The 14,985-nt window shown below is 35.0% G+C and overlaps 2 protein-coding genes and 1 long non-coding RNA gene across 3 annotated transcripts in view; all 3 read left to right on the top strand.

The window, feature by feature from the left end:
* Positions 1-1,063: 1,063 nt before the first annotated feature.
* On the top strand, positions 1,064-3,088 carry LOC140136517 (uncharacterized). Its single transcript, XR_011856674.1, has 3 exons — positions 1,064-1,170; positions 2,113-2,226; positions 2,977-3,088. It is a non-coding gene; the product is annotated as an uncharacterized lncRNA (long non-coding RNA).
* A 181-nt stretch (positions 3,089-3,269) lies between these two features.
* LOC140172450 (uncharacterized) overlaps positions 3,270-14,985 on the top strand; it is a 30,006-nt gene continuing 18,290 nt past the window's right edge. The window contains exons 1-10 of the mRNA XM_072195598.1: positions 3,270-3,282; positions 3,726-3,839; positions 4,049-4,162; positions 4,372-4,485; positions 8,645-8,758; positions 9,295-9,408; positions 9,618-9,731; positions 11,110-11,223; positions 11,443-11,556; positions 12,501-12,614. Of these exons, the coding sequence (XP_072051699.1) occupies positions 3,270-3,282; positions 3,726-3,839; positions 4,049-4,162; positions 4,372-4,485; positions 8,645-8,758; positions 9,295-9,408; positions 9,618-9,731; positions 11,110-11,223; positions 11,443-11,556; positions 12,501-12,614 (1,039 nt within the window). The remainder of the gene's footprint in view (positions 3,283-3,725; positions 3,840-4,048; positions 4,163-4,371; positions 4,486-8,644; positions 8,759-9,294; positions 9,409-9,617; positions 9,732-11,109; positions 11,224-11,442; positions 11,557-12,500; positions 12,615-14,985) is intronic.
* LOC140136367 (uncharacterized) lies at positions 4,996-6,270 on the top strand. The gene is made up of 4 exons (XM_072158094.1): positions 4,996-5,002; positions 5,495-5,608; positions 5,822-5,935; positions 6,149-6,270. Exons 1-4 carry the CDS (start codon positions 4,996-4,998, stop codon positions 6,268-6,270), a joined length of 357 nt encoding a protein of 118 aa, XP_072014195.1.

The following is a 14,985-nucleotide window of genomic DNA, read 5'->3' as shown; positions in this document are numbered from 1 at the left end:
TCCAAAAACTGCCCCCACGACCCAACAAAAATAGCCCCCCCCCCCCCATCTTTCGCCTTGCCAAAAATACTTCCCCCCTTTGGCCCGCCAAAAATCTTTCCCCTTATATTTAACCAACCCGGTGTACACATAATTATTGCATGACCCATAATATCAGGGGAAAATGGTGCACATTCATCGTACTACTTTTATCTAAATGATATTCAGAGCTACATATATTTCTTCATTAATATTTAATACCTGAATTTTGCGTTCATTTTGCGCATTTCTAGGTAAAGAAACAAACATCTCAACAAACAAAAAAATTATAATCTATAGGTCACAAATGACGGGTGAATCTACAGCTGATTTAATGACAACGTTGCTCTATACCAGTTAAAGGGTTGATCGGTCGGGATGTGTTTAAGAAATTTTTTTTATGGAATAGACGAAATGACCCTAAATAAAACCAGAAAGATTGAAAAATCTGAAAAAATATTTGCTCTTGGGCTACATTCAACAATTTGTGGATAGTGAAACATTTTAGCTCCATAATATCTATTCTGCCTTACATAGAGTTGCAATTGTAATATACCAACTTTTACCTCATGTCTCATGTCATAGGGGCTGGTGCCATTTTGTTGGGAAATAATGACACATTGACACCATCAGAAGTAGCTGCCCGATTGACAGAAATTGCAACCACAGATTATATATCAGATCCTAAAGCTTCAGTCAATAAGCTTTTATACATTGGAGGTAAGACATAAATTATTTTATTTATTTAAAAAAAAATCGGTGATCTGAAATCTTAGTACTTGTGCAGTTCACTCAGGCTAATGTCGGCAAATACGAAACTGAAATATATAGCCAGAAATAGGTTAATGTATATAGTTAGTCAGAATTAGACTATTAACATATAAAAATGTTGTAACTTTGCAACCAAATCAGTTGAGTAATAGAAAGGGATTTGTTTACTTCATATAAGCCTGATAATAATTAAATTTTGAGAAAATATGACTTAAGCCTGAATGGACTGGATTGGATCAACTTTACGACACTTTTGTACAATTTCAGCCGTGGATGATTGTCCCTCTAACCCATGTCAGAATGGCGGTACTTGTAGTGAAACACTTCCGGGTTACACCTGCCAGTGTACGGCTGCCTTCAGTGGGACAAACTGTGAACAAAGTAAGCAACAGGGTACTCTCTTAAAACAGAACTAAACAAAAACTATCAACTCAAAAGAAGCCAACAAAGGTAAGACTTGCAAACAATATTCATTCTACTTTTATTGAAGTCACAAACAAAGTAATGCATTCATGGGTGAACTTCAAAATGTAGACATAGGTCCGATTTCTGGAAGCTTAGCTAGTGGTCGGGTGTGCTAAGCCAGTATGCTAGCCCTATCAATGTGGATCTCTATTTTATTGATTTTCTTTGTAGTTGATGTATGATGTGAAATTGTAAGCACTTGTATATAGGACTAATTGGGCTTAAGACTGATGGCTTAGGAAGCCTGACCACTAGCCATACCTCGAGAAACCGGCCCTAAGTGACCAGATCAAGCAAAATAAAGTCAACATCTGATGCACCATTCAATTTGTTATGTGCATTGTTGTTTAAAGGAAATGACAATTGCATTAAAAGCTCTATATCATGAGGCAAGTGGATACTCAGGGCGCTGTTGTGAATCAATTTCGCCCTGTCAACGCACAGAAAAAAGAAAAAGAAACTTTTTTATAGAAAATTTAGCGCGCTTAATGCGTAGATATCCCGGTAAAATTGGGCAGAACTAATGCTCAATGGGCAAGTATTTTCCTTGTCCCCCGACAAAACTCCAGGTACGCCATACGCATTAATTCGCAGCTATAACACCACGAGGGGAACCAGATATGATGGCACAGAAATATGAAAGTTATATATAAGTGGTACGATTTTAGAATGCAGGAGAAGCTGCGGGGAATCGAACCCGCGACATAGTAGTGAGAGGCTACACCAACCCATCTCATAAAAGGTCGTTGATTCCCGCTCTTTCTGTGCAGATACGTTAACCCCATAATGCCATTTAACTTAAAAAATAAAAACAACATAAAACCTACCTAAACATGACGAAACTTGAATCCATTTCAGGTGATAATGAATGTGATTCAAACCCATGTCAAAATGGAGGTACTTGTACGGATGGAGCAGATTTGTTCACGTGTGAATGTGTTGCTGGATATACTGGAGACACATGTGAAACAAGTAAGAGAAAATTTTTACATTTACATCAACCATGTTAAAGTTACATTAAAATCGTCTGTGTTGTGCGCCATACACGAATGTAAATACAGAAATGATAAACAATCACGCTATTTGGTGGATCAACTGTTAACCCACTGGTCGTCGACTTGTAGAAGGTGAGGAAACATCGCCACTTTACTTTAGATATCCATATAATAATACGCAACGTCTGTCTATAAACTGTCCATCTCTCTGCCTATTTTCTCGGAGACTGGGGGTCGCACGTTCCTTAAACTTGGTGGATGGGTGCCTCTTGACCCGAGACAGAACAACTTTGTTTTGGTTAGTGGGTCAAGGTCACTCGAGGTCATCCAGGGGTCATCTGAGGTTAAATTAATAAAAACTGTCGGATGGGCATGAAACTTGGTGGATACAGTCACCATTTTGCCAAATTTTTGGGTCACCAGGGGTCATCTAAGGTCAAATTGTCATATGAGCATGAAACTTGGTAGATACAGTCAACATTTAGAGCTAAATTTTTGGAAGTTCATTTCAGGGTCACCAGGGTCATCTGAGGTCAAATTAGTATAAACTAGCGTATGGGCATGAAACCTGGTGGGTACAGTCACCATTTAAAGCCACATTTTTGGAAGGTTATTTCGGGATCATCTAAGACTAAGGTCAAATTATGACATCTGGGGTATAACCGCAAGGAAGGTGTGAGTTTTTTGCAAATTTGTTTTGAGAATTAAATAATCTATTGATTATTAGATATAAACGAGTGTGCTGCGAACCCCTGTAAGAATGGTGGAACTTGTACTGATGAAATCAACACCTTCAGTTGTTCTTGCGCCCCTGGATATACTGGAGGAACATGTGGAACGAGTAAGTTTTACAAAATACTTGAATTATTTTTTAAACTTATTAACTAACTATATGAAGGATAACTCTAGAGTTTCTAGATTGTCATTCGCACAGTTTGTGGAGTGGAGTTGATTTACTGTTTTCTATTTGCGTTTGTTTTTATGTGGCTTTATAATTGGTAATATTATTTTGACTTCGTCATGTTCATATGTGGTATATACTTTACTGGAATGAAATACTGTAATAAAAGCTGCAAACTCATAATTTATGTTGGCAATATAGAGGATTTGTTTAAAGAATATCGATGCTATATTTCTTTGGTCAGCTGGTGGCTGCACGTAGCTATATGTGAACGAAAAAATTCTCAATTCTTTTGATGAGAAACTTTAACCACAATGAGATGAAAATTTTCTTTGTCAATTAATAACTGGTTTTCAGATATAAATGATTGCAGCCCTAACCCATGTCAAAATGAAGGTAGCTGTACAGATGGAGTAGATTCCTATACCTGACATGTCAATATTCGGACATGTCAATAAAACGCTAAATTTCATCTGCAAATATATACACAATAACACTTACTTAGGTTTTACGAGACACATTTAACTCAATTATTTAATTGATGGCAATTACACTTGTCCAATATTTATTTTCAGATATCAATGATTGCAGCCCTAACCCATGTCAAAATGGAGGTAGCTGTACAGATGGAGTAGATTCCTATACCTGTACATGTGCTGCTGGATACACTGGAACCAATTGCGATACAAGTAAGTAAAAATGTCACACATTTGTTGCGGGTTTGCTCTGCTTGAAATGGTAGGATGATTATTTTTGAGAATTCATAGATTCAGACATGTCAATGAAACGATAAATTTCATCTGAAAATATATACACAATAACACTTAGGTTTTACGAGACACATTTAAGTCAATTATTTAAATGATAACAATTACACTTGTCCAATATTTATTTTCAGATATCAATGATTGCAGCCCTAACCCATGTCAAAATGGGGGTAGCTGTACAGATGGAGTAGATTCCTATACCTGTACATGTGCTGCTGGATACACTGGAACCAATTGCGATACAAGTAAGTAAAAATGTCACACATTTGTTGCGGGTTTGCTCTGCTTGAAATGGTAGGATGAATGTCTTTGAGAATTCATAGATTCGGACATGTCAATGAAACGATAAATTTCATCTGGAAATATATACACAATAAAACTTAAGTTTTACGAGACACATTTAACTCAATTATTTAAATGATGACAATTACACTTGTCCAATATTTATTTTCAGATATCAATGATTGCAGCCCTAACCCATGTCAAAATGGAGGTAGCTGTACAGATGGAGTAGATTCGTATACCTGTACATGTGCTGCTGGATACACTGGAACCAATTGCGATACAAGTAAGTAAAAATGTCACACATTTGTTGCGGGTTTGCTCTGCTTGAAATGGTCAGATGAATGTCTTTGAGAATTCATAGATTCGGACTTGTCAATGAAACGATAAATTTCATCTGGGAATATATACACAATAACACTTACTTAGGTTTTACGAGACACAGTTAACTCAATTATTTAAATGATGACAATTACACTTGTCCAATATTTATTTTCAGATCCCATAGCAAAAAGAAAAGTTTCCCGGTGACCACCCGATGACCATTCGATGGTCATCAGAAACGTTTCGGGTAATTTTTCCAGAGTTATCCGAAAGTGCCCGCTAGCGGATACCTTGCGGATACCTAATTGTTATCCAAAAGTTTTCGGGTAGACATCCGGAAGTCTCCCAAAAACTCAAATATTTCAAATGAGTTACCCAGAAGGTTCCCAGAAACTTAGATTCACTTGCAGGATTTACCCGGTGGTTATCCGCTTTTAATTTGACCTTGAAAACAGCATTAAGTATCTTAAGAATGCATTGTGGGTGGGTATATGGTCTAAGGTCACTGAATGAATTCAAAATGGAGCAGCTAGCTGTTGGCAGTTGGAATATATTTGTGCAGAATAGTCAAGTTATTTGTGGTCCAAAATGTATGGATTTACATGTAGGACATTACAAGATGTTTACTAATTAATTTGGAACATGCTGTAGGAATTATAAAGCATTGAATGCTTGATTTCATGACAATGCAGGTAGGAAAATTTGTATTGTATGCAGTCTTTATACACTATGTACCTAATATATGACACATTTGAATTTTAGTTTATATCCTAATAAATCATACATGATTTTGACTAATCATCAGCTAATGTGTCAATTAACTGATGTTGTTGTAAATAAATTATAATATTTGATATCAAAATTATAGGCTGTGTCAGTGATGTGATCACATTTAGATACTGTAATACATGTATATATGCTGATATCATATTAAATGATGACAATTACACTTGTCCAACATTTATTTTCAGATACCAATGATTGCAGCCCTAACCCATGTCAAAATGGAGGTAGCTGTACAGATGGAGTAGATTCCTATACCTGTACATGTGCTGCTGGATACACTGGAACCAATTGCGATACAAGTAAGTAAAAATGTCAGACATTTGTTGCGGGTTTGCTCTGCTTGAAATGGTAGGATGAATATCTTTGAGAATTCATAGATTCGGACATGTCAATTAAACGATAAATTTCATCTGGAAATATATACATAATAACACTTACTTAGGTTTTACGAGACACATTTAACTCAATTATTTAATTGATGACAATTACACTTGTCCAATATTTATTTTCAGATATCAATGATTGCAGCCCTAACCCATGTCAAAATGGAGGTAGCTGTGCAGATGGAGTAGATTCCTATACCTGTACATGTGCTGCTGGATACGCTGGAACCAATTGCGATACAAGTAAGTAAAAATGTCACACATTTGTTGCGGGTTTGCTCTGCTTGAAATGGTAGGATGAATATCTTTGAGAATTCATAGATTCGGACATGTCAATTAAACGATAAATTTCATCTGGAAATATATACATAATAACACTTACTTAGGTTTTACGAGACACATTTAACTCAATTATTTAATTGATGACAATTACACTTGTCCAATATTTATTTTCAGATATCAATGATTGCAGCCCTAACCCATGTCAAAATGGAGGTAGCTGTGCAGATGGAGTAGATTCCTATACCTGTACATGTGCTGCTGGATACACTGGAACCAATTGCGATACAAGTAAGTAAAAATGTCACACATTTGTTGCGGGTTTGCTCTGCTTAAAATGATAGGATGATTATCTTTGAGAATTCATAGATTCGGACATGTCAATGAAACGATAAATTTCATCTGGAAATATATACACAATAACAATTACTTAGTTATTAGATAATTAAATCTGGTCAACCAGAAAAACTCACTTTTTTGGTCAGATGGAATCACCGACGTTGCGGCCAAAACCTTTGGCCTTCAGCTGGGTGGATGATCTTGGGTCATGTGAGGTCAATCGATGAGGAAGTTGCTTGATGACCCGATCCCAACCATGTGACAGATTCACTCGAACGCCCCCACTCCTGTTGAGCGACGGTTGTTCGGCTCGTACCCACACTGCTTCTTTGACGCCCCGTTCGAACCAACGAGGCTCCCGATCCAAGATAACCACGTCGTCTATGTCAAAACTGTGGCCGCTGCCCTCTAGATGTTTGTAGACCGCCGAATCGTTGCCACTTGAACTGCCGCGTCTATGTTGGGACATGCGACTCTGCAGGGGTTGGCCGATTTCTCCAATATAACGATCTTGACACTCCCGATCCTCAGCGCACTTGACACCGTAGACTACACCGCTAATACGGCCCTTGGGCTGCTTGTCCTTTGGGTGCACGAGCGATTGCCGCAGGGTATTGGTAGGCTTAAAGTGTGTGGTGATGCCGTGATCGCGGTAGATTCTCTTCAATTTCTCATAAACATCCCCATGGTACGGGATGGTGACAAAAGTCTTGGTACCGGTACCAGAGGAAATGGTGTCCTTGTTAGCTAGTTCAGCGACTTTATCACCAGGATTAAGGGCTTTGTCAATCGCCCAGTCTTTATATCCGCACGTTTTCAACGCTTGGCGAAGGTGTTGATGCTCAGAGATCTTGTCAGAGTCTTTTGTGATAATAGTGTCAGCCCTGTGGTAAAGTGTATTTACAACACCAAGTTTCTGGACCAATGGATGGTTTGAGGTAAACTGCAAATATTGATCAGTATGTGTCGGCTTGCGAAATACTGATACAGAGAGAGTACGATCTTGGTTAACAGAAACCAAGCAATCCAAAAAGGGGAGTTTATTGTCCGTCAAGCCTTCTTGGGTGAATTTGATATTGTCATCCACTTTGTTGATATGCGCAAAAAAGTGATCAAGTTCAGATGTCTTGTGTTAACAATTACTTAGGTTTTACGAGACACATTTAACTCAATTATTTAAATGATGACAATTACACTTGTCCAATATTTATTTTCAGATACCAATGATTGCAGCCCTAACCCGTGTCAAAATGGAGGTAGCTGTACAGATGGAGTAGATTCCTATACCTGTACATGTGCTGCTGGATACACTGGAACCAATTGCGATACAAGTAAGTAAAAATGTCACACATTTGTTGCGGGTTTGCTCTGCTTGAAATGGTAAGATGAATATCTTTGAGAATTCATAGATTCGGACTTGTCAATGAAACGATAAATTTCATCTGCAAATTAATATATACACAATACACTTACTTAAGTTTTACGAGACACATTTAAGTCAATTATTTAAATGATGACAATTACACTCGTCCAATATTTATTTTCAGATCCCATAGCAAAAAGAAAAGTTTCCCGGTGACCACCCGATGACCATTCGATGGTCATCAGAAACGTTTCGGGTACCTGTTCCAGAGTTATCCGAAAGTGCCCGCTAGCGGATACCTTGCGGATACCTAATTAAGTTATCCAAAAGTTTTCGGGTAGACATCCGGAAGTCTCCCAAAAACTCAAATATTTCAAATGAGTTCCCAGAAGGTTCCCAGAAACTTAGATTCACTTACAGGAGTTACCCGGTGGTTATCCGCTTTTAATTTGACCTTGAAAATAGCATTAAGTATCTTAAGAATGCATTGTGGGTGGGTATATGGTCTAAGGTCACTAAATGAATTCAAAATGGAGTAGCTAGCTGTTGGCAGTTGGAATATATTTGTGCAGAATAGTCAAGTTATTTGTGGTCCAAAATGTATGGATTTACATGTAGGACATTACAAGCATTGAATGCTTGATTTCATATGACAATGCAGGTAGGAAAATTTGTATTGTATGCAGTCGTTATACACTATGTACCTAATATATGACACATTTGAATTTTAGTTTATATCCTAATAAATCATACATGATTTTGAGAGTAAATTAATGCCAGTTAAATTACTAATCATCAGCTAATGTGTCAATTAACTGATAAGCTTTTTGTTAAGCTATTTGTTGTAAATAAATTATAATATTTGATAGGCTGTGTCAGTGATGTGATCACATTTAGATACTGTAATACATGTATATATGCTGATATCATATTAAATGATGACAATTACACTGTCCAATATTTATTTTCAGATACCAATGATTGCAGCTCTAACCCATGTCAAAATGGAGGTAGCTGTACAGATGGAGTAGATTCCTATACCTGTACATGTGCTGCTGGATACACTGGAACCAATTGCGATACAAGTAAGTAAAAATGTCAGACATTTGTTGCGGGTTTGCTCTGCTTGAAATGGTAGGATGAATATCTTTGAGAATTCATAGATTCGGACATGACAATGAAACGATAAATTTCATCTGGAAATATATACACAATAACACTTACTTAGGTTTTACGAGACACATTTAACTCAATTATTTAAATGATGACAATTACACTTGTCCAATATTCATTTTCAGATATCAATGATTGCAGCCCTATCCCATGTCAAAATGGAGGTAGCTGTACAGATGGAGTAGATTCCTATACCTGTACATGTGCTGCTGGATACACTGGAACCAATTGCGATACAAGTAAGTAAAAATGTCGCACATTTGTTGCGGGTTTGCTCTGCTTGAAATGGTAGGATGATTATCTTTGAGAATTCATAGATTCGGACATGTCAATGAAACGATAAATTTAATCTGGAAATATATACACAATAACACGTAAGTTTTACGAGACACATTTAAGTCAATTATTTAAATGATGACAATTACACTTGTCCAATATTTATTTTCAGATATCAATGATTGCAGCCCTAACCCTTGTCAAAATGGAGGTAGCTGTACAGATGGAGTAGATTCCTATACCTGTACATGTGCTGCTGGATACACTGGAACCAATTGCGATACAAGTATGTAAAAATGTCACACATTTATTGCGGGTTTGCTCTGCTTGAAATGGTAGGATGATTATCTTTGAGAATTCATAGATTCGGACATGTCAATGAAACGATAAATTTCATCTGGAAATATATACACAATAACACTTAAGTTTTACGAGACACATTTAACTCAATTATTTAAATGATGACAATTACACTTGTCCAATATTTATTTTCAGATATCAATGATTGCAGCCCTAACCCATGTCAAAATGGAGGTAGTTGTACAGATGGAGTAGATTCCTATACCTGTACATGTGCTGCTGGATACACTGGAACCAATTGCGATACAAGTAAGTAAAAATGTCAAAAATTTGTTGCGTGTTTGCTCTGCTTGAAATGGTAAGATGAATATCTTTGAGAATTTATAGATTCGGACTTGTCAATGAAACGATAAATTTCATATGCAAATTAATATATACACAATACACTTAAGTTTTACGAGACACATTTAAGTCAATTATTTAAATGTTGACAATTACACTTGTCCAATATTTATTTTCAGATCCCATAGCAAAAAGAAAAGTTTCCCGGTGACCAGCCGATGACCATTCGATGGTCATCAGAAACGTTTCCGGTACCTTTTCTAGAGTTATCCGAAAGTGCCCGCTAGCGGATACCTTGCGGATACCTAATTAAGTTATCCAAAAGTTTTCGGGTAGACATCCGGAAGTCTCCCAAAAACTCAAATATTTCAAATGAGTTACCCAGAAGGTTCCCAGAAACTTAGATTCACTTGCAGGAGTTACCCGGTGGTTATCCGCTTTTAATTTGACCTTGAAAATAGCATTAAGTATCTTAAGAATGCATTGTTGGTGGGTATATGGTCTAAGGTCACTGAATGAATTCAAAATCGAGTAGCTAGCTGTTGACAGTTTGAATATATTTGTGCAGAATAGTCAAGTTATTTGTGGTCCAAAATGTATGGATTTACATGTAGGACATTACAAGATGTTTACTAATTAATCTGGAACATGCTGTAGGAATTATAAAGCATTGAATGCTTGATTTCATATGACAATGCAGGTAGGAAAATTTGTATTGTATGCAGTCTTTATACACTATGTACCTAATATATGACACATTTGAATTTTAGTTTATATCCTAATAAATCATACATGATTTTGAGAGTAAATTAATGCCAGTTAAATTACTAATCATCAGCTAATGTGTCAATTAACTGATAAGCTTTTTGTTAAGCTATTTGTTGTAAATAAATTATAATATTTGATATCAAAATTATAGGCTGTGTCAGTGATGTGATCACATTTAGATACTGTAATACATGTATATATGCTGATATCATATTAAATGATGACAATTACACTTGTCCAATATTTATTTTCAGATACCAATGATTGCAGCCCTAACCCATGTCAAAATGGAGGTAGCTGTACAGATGGAGTAGATTCCTATACCTGTACATGTGCTGCTGGATACACTGGAACCAATTGCGATACAAGTAAGTAAAAATGTCAGACATTTGTTGCTGGTTTGCTCTGTTTGAAATGGTAGGATGAATATCTTTGAGAATTCATAGATTCGGACATGACAATGAAACGATAAATTTCATCTGGAAATATATACACAATAACACGTAAGTTTTACGAGACACATTTAAGTCAATTATTTAAATGATGACAATTACACTTGTCCAATATTTATTTTCAGATATCAATGATTGCAGCCCTAACCCTTGTCAAAATGGAGGTAGCTGTACAGATGGAGTAGATTCCTACACCTGTACATGTGCTGCTGGATACACTGGAACCAATTGCGATACAAGTATGTAAAAATGTCACACATTTATTGCGGGTTTGCTCTGCTTGAAATGGTAGGATGAATATCTTTGAGAATTCATAGATTCGGACATGACAATGAAACGATAAATGTCATCTGGCATCTGGAAATATATACACAATAACACTTACTTATGTTTACCAGACACATTTAACTCAATTATTTAAATGATGACAATTACACTTGTCCAATATTTATTTTCAGATATCAATGATTGCAGCCCTAACCCATGTCAAAATGGAGGTAGTTGTACAGATGGAGTAGATTCCTATACCTGTACATGTGCTGCTGGATACACTGGAACCAATTGCGATACAAGTAAGTAAAAATGTCAAAAATTTGTTGCGGGTTTGCTCTGATTGAAATGGTAAGATGAATATCTTTGAGAATTTATAGATTCGGACTTGTCAATGAAACGATAAATTTCATATGCAAATTAATATACACACAATAAACTTACTTAAGTTTTACGAGACACATTTAAGTCAATTATTTAAATGTTGACAATTACACTTGTCCAATATTTATTTTCAGATCCCATAGCAAAAAGAAAAGTTTCCCGGTGACCACCCGATGACCATTCGATGGTCATCAGAAACGTTTCGGGTACCTTTTCTAGAGTTATCCGAAAGTGCCCACTAGCGGATACGTTGCGGATACCTAATTAATTTATCCAAAAGTTTTCGGGTAGACATCTGGAAGTCTCCCAAAAACTCAAATATTTCAAATGAGTTACCCAGAAGGTTCCCAGAAACTTAGATTCACTTGCAGGAGTTACCCGGTGGTTATCCGCTTTTAATTTGACCTTGAAAAAAGCATTAAGTATCTTAAGAATGCATTGTTGGTGGGTAATTGGTCTAAGGTCACTGAATGAATTCAAAATCGAGTAGCTAGCTATCTGATGACAATTACACTTGTCCAATATTCATTTTCAGATACCAATGATTGCAGCCCTAACCCATGTCAAAATGGAGGTAGTTGTACAGATGGAGTAGATTCCTATACCTGTACATGTGCTGCTGGATACACTGGAACCAATTGCGATACAAGTAAGTAAAAATGTCACACATTTGTTGCGGGTTTGCTCTGCTTGAAATGGTAGGATGATTATCTTTGAGAATTCATAGATTCGGACATGTCAATGAAACGATAAATTTCATCTGGAAATATATACACAATAAAACTTACTTAGGTTTTACGAGACACATTTAACTCAATTATTTAAGTGATAACAATTACACTTGTCCAATATTTATTTTCAGATATCAATGATTGTAGCCCTAACCCATGTCAAAATGGAGGTAGCTGTACAGATGGAGTAGATTCCTATACCTGTACATGTGCTGCTGGATACACTGGAACCAATTGCGATACAAGTAAGTAAAAATGTCACACATTTGTTACGGGTTTGGTCTGCTTGAAATGATAGGATGAATATCTTTGAGAATTCATACATTCGGACATGTCAATGAAACGATAAATTTCATCTGGAAATATATACACAATAACACTTACTTAGGTTTTACGAGACACATTTAACTCAATTATTTAAATGATGACAATTACAGTTGTCCTTTATTTATTTTCAGATCCCATAGGAAAAAGAAAAGTTTCCCGGTGACCACCCGATGACCATTCGATGGTCATCAGAAACGTTTCGGGTACCTTTTCCAGAGTTATCCGAAAGTGCCCGCTAGCGGATGCCTTGCGCATACCCAATTAAGTTATCCAAAAATTTTCGCGTAGACATCAGGAAGTCTCCCAAAAACTCAAATATTTCAAATGAGTTGCCCAGAAGGTTCCCAGAAACTTAGATTCACTTGCAGGAGTTACCAGGTGGTTATCTGCTTTTAATTTGACCTTGAAAATAGCATTAAGTATCTTAAGAGCTCTTGAACATAATTTTTTAGAAGTGGCTCTATACCTCAAAAAATAGATTTTTCTGATATTTTGTGCAATGATGCATGTTAGGGTGTTGACTACTTGTGTGACTAAAAAAAATTCAAAAATCGGCTCGTTGCCATGGAAACGGTCAAAACCCAGATTCTGTCATTTTGGGCCAAATTGGCAGTGAAATTAGTTAAAAAACATGTCATTTCAAGTGTTCGCTGCAACTAAGCCATATAATGCTGGTACATAACATTAAGTTCCTGTGAAAGGACATCTATTCATCTGATGATCAGTATATTTAGAGGTCAATAAGTTATTCTTAAGGGTACGTGCAGAGCCCATCTGCCAGGTGTACTTTCACTTTTACATAAAATGTCATTTTAGCACCTAAAATATCATCATGAAAATCAACAACCCGGTGTTGCCAGGATTTTGTCCATTCTAGTGTGGATAGTACAAGCTAGGTACTTTACATTTTAGTAAAAATCAGCTTGGGCAAATGTTACTTCTAAATACAGTGTTGCCAGAAAAACCGGTATTTTTGCAAATTGACATTTTGTCAAATTACGCCTTTTGTCAAAATTTTGTGCATTTTGACAAATATTTTCCTTCAAGGTGAATCCAAACAACACTTTTTCGTCTTTGTAAATATCTAAATACTGAAAATTCAAAATTAGTGTTGCCAGAGTTCTTGATAAAACACCCAATATTAGTATTTTACTGATAGTATGATTTGTTGTTGATGGTTTGATTGGGAAATGCTTATTTCTAATTTTCATACATCGAATGTACAGAGTATAGATTGTTATATGAATGTTTAAACACCTGAGCACAACGTAAGTGTTGCCAGAATTCTTGATAAAACACCCAAAATCAAAATGCCATGATCCAGTCATCTCACGCTAAAGTTGACAACGTCAAAATTTGGTTTACTATCATCAATAGCTTGTCCTAAAAAGCGTATTCAAATTTTAAAACCCAACGGTTCTAGTATTATCTAGTACAAAGTTATAGTCAGAGTAATTATTGGTATTAATTTTGTTCTTTGTTTTCTATTGGATTTTGAACTGGTCACTCAAACCTTACTGGACTGGATCAATAATAATCAAAAATATTGATATCAATTTCAGCAATAATTAAAAATATATAAATATCGTTATCAATATTATAAATAAACAAAAATATTATCATCAATATCAAAAACATTAACATCAATAATATCAATAATAATCAAAAATATTACCATCAATATCAATAATTATCAAAAATATTAATATTAATATCAATATAATCAAAAATATTAATAAAAAAATAACCAAAAATATAAATATCAATTTCAATAATAATCAAGAATATTAATATCAATATCAATAATAATCAAAAATATTAATATCAATATCAATAATAATCAAAACTATTAATATCGATATCAATATCAATAATAATCAAAAATATTAATATGAATATGAATAATAATCAAAACTATTAATATGAATAATAATCAAAAATATATATCAATATCAATAATAATCAAAAATATTGATATCAATTTCAGTAATAATTTTAAAAAAATATTAATATTAATATCAATATCAATTATAATAAAAAATAATGATATCAATTTCAGTAATAAAAAAAAAAAATATATATATCGTTATCAATAATAAACGAAAATATTATCATCAATATCAAAAATAAACAAAAACATTAACATCAATAATATCAATAATAATCAAAAATATTAACATCAATATCAATAATTAATATTAATATTAATATCAAAAATATAAATATCAATTTAAATAATAATCAAGAATGTTAATATCAATATCAATAATAATCAAAAATATTAATATC

Source organism: Amphiura filiformis, chromosome 16, assembly GCF_039555335.1.
Source record: "Amphiura filiformis chromosome 16, Afil_fr2py, whole genome shotgun sequence".
Classification (NCBI taxonomy): Eukaryota; Metazoa; Echinodermata; class Ophiuroidea; order Amphilepidida; family Amphiuridae; genus Amphiura; species Amphiura filiformis.
This window is presented reverse-complemented; position numbering and strand designations above follow the sequence as displayed.

Coding starts and splice junctions, on each gene's coding strand:
- LOC140136367 (XM_072158094.1), top strand. Junction 5,609..5,821: donor TGGAACCAATTGCGATACAA/GTAAGTAAAAAT, acceptor ATTTATTTTCAG/ATATCAATGATTGCAGCCCT. Junction 5,936..6,148: donor TGGAACCAATTGCGATACAA/GTAAGTAAAAAT, acceptor ATTTATTTTCAG/ATATCAATGATTGCAGCCCT.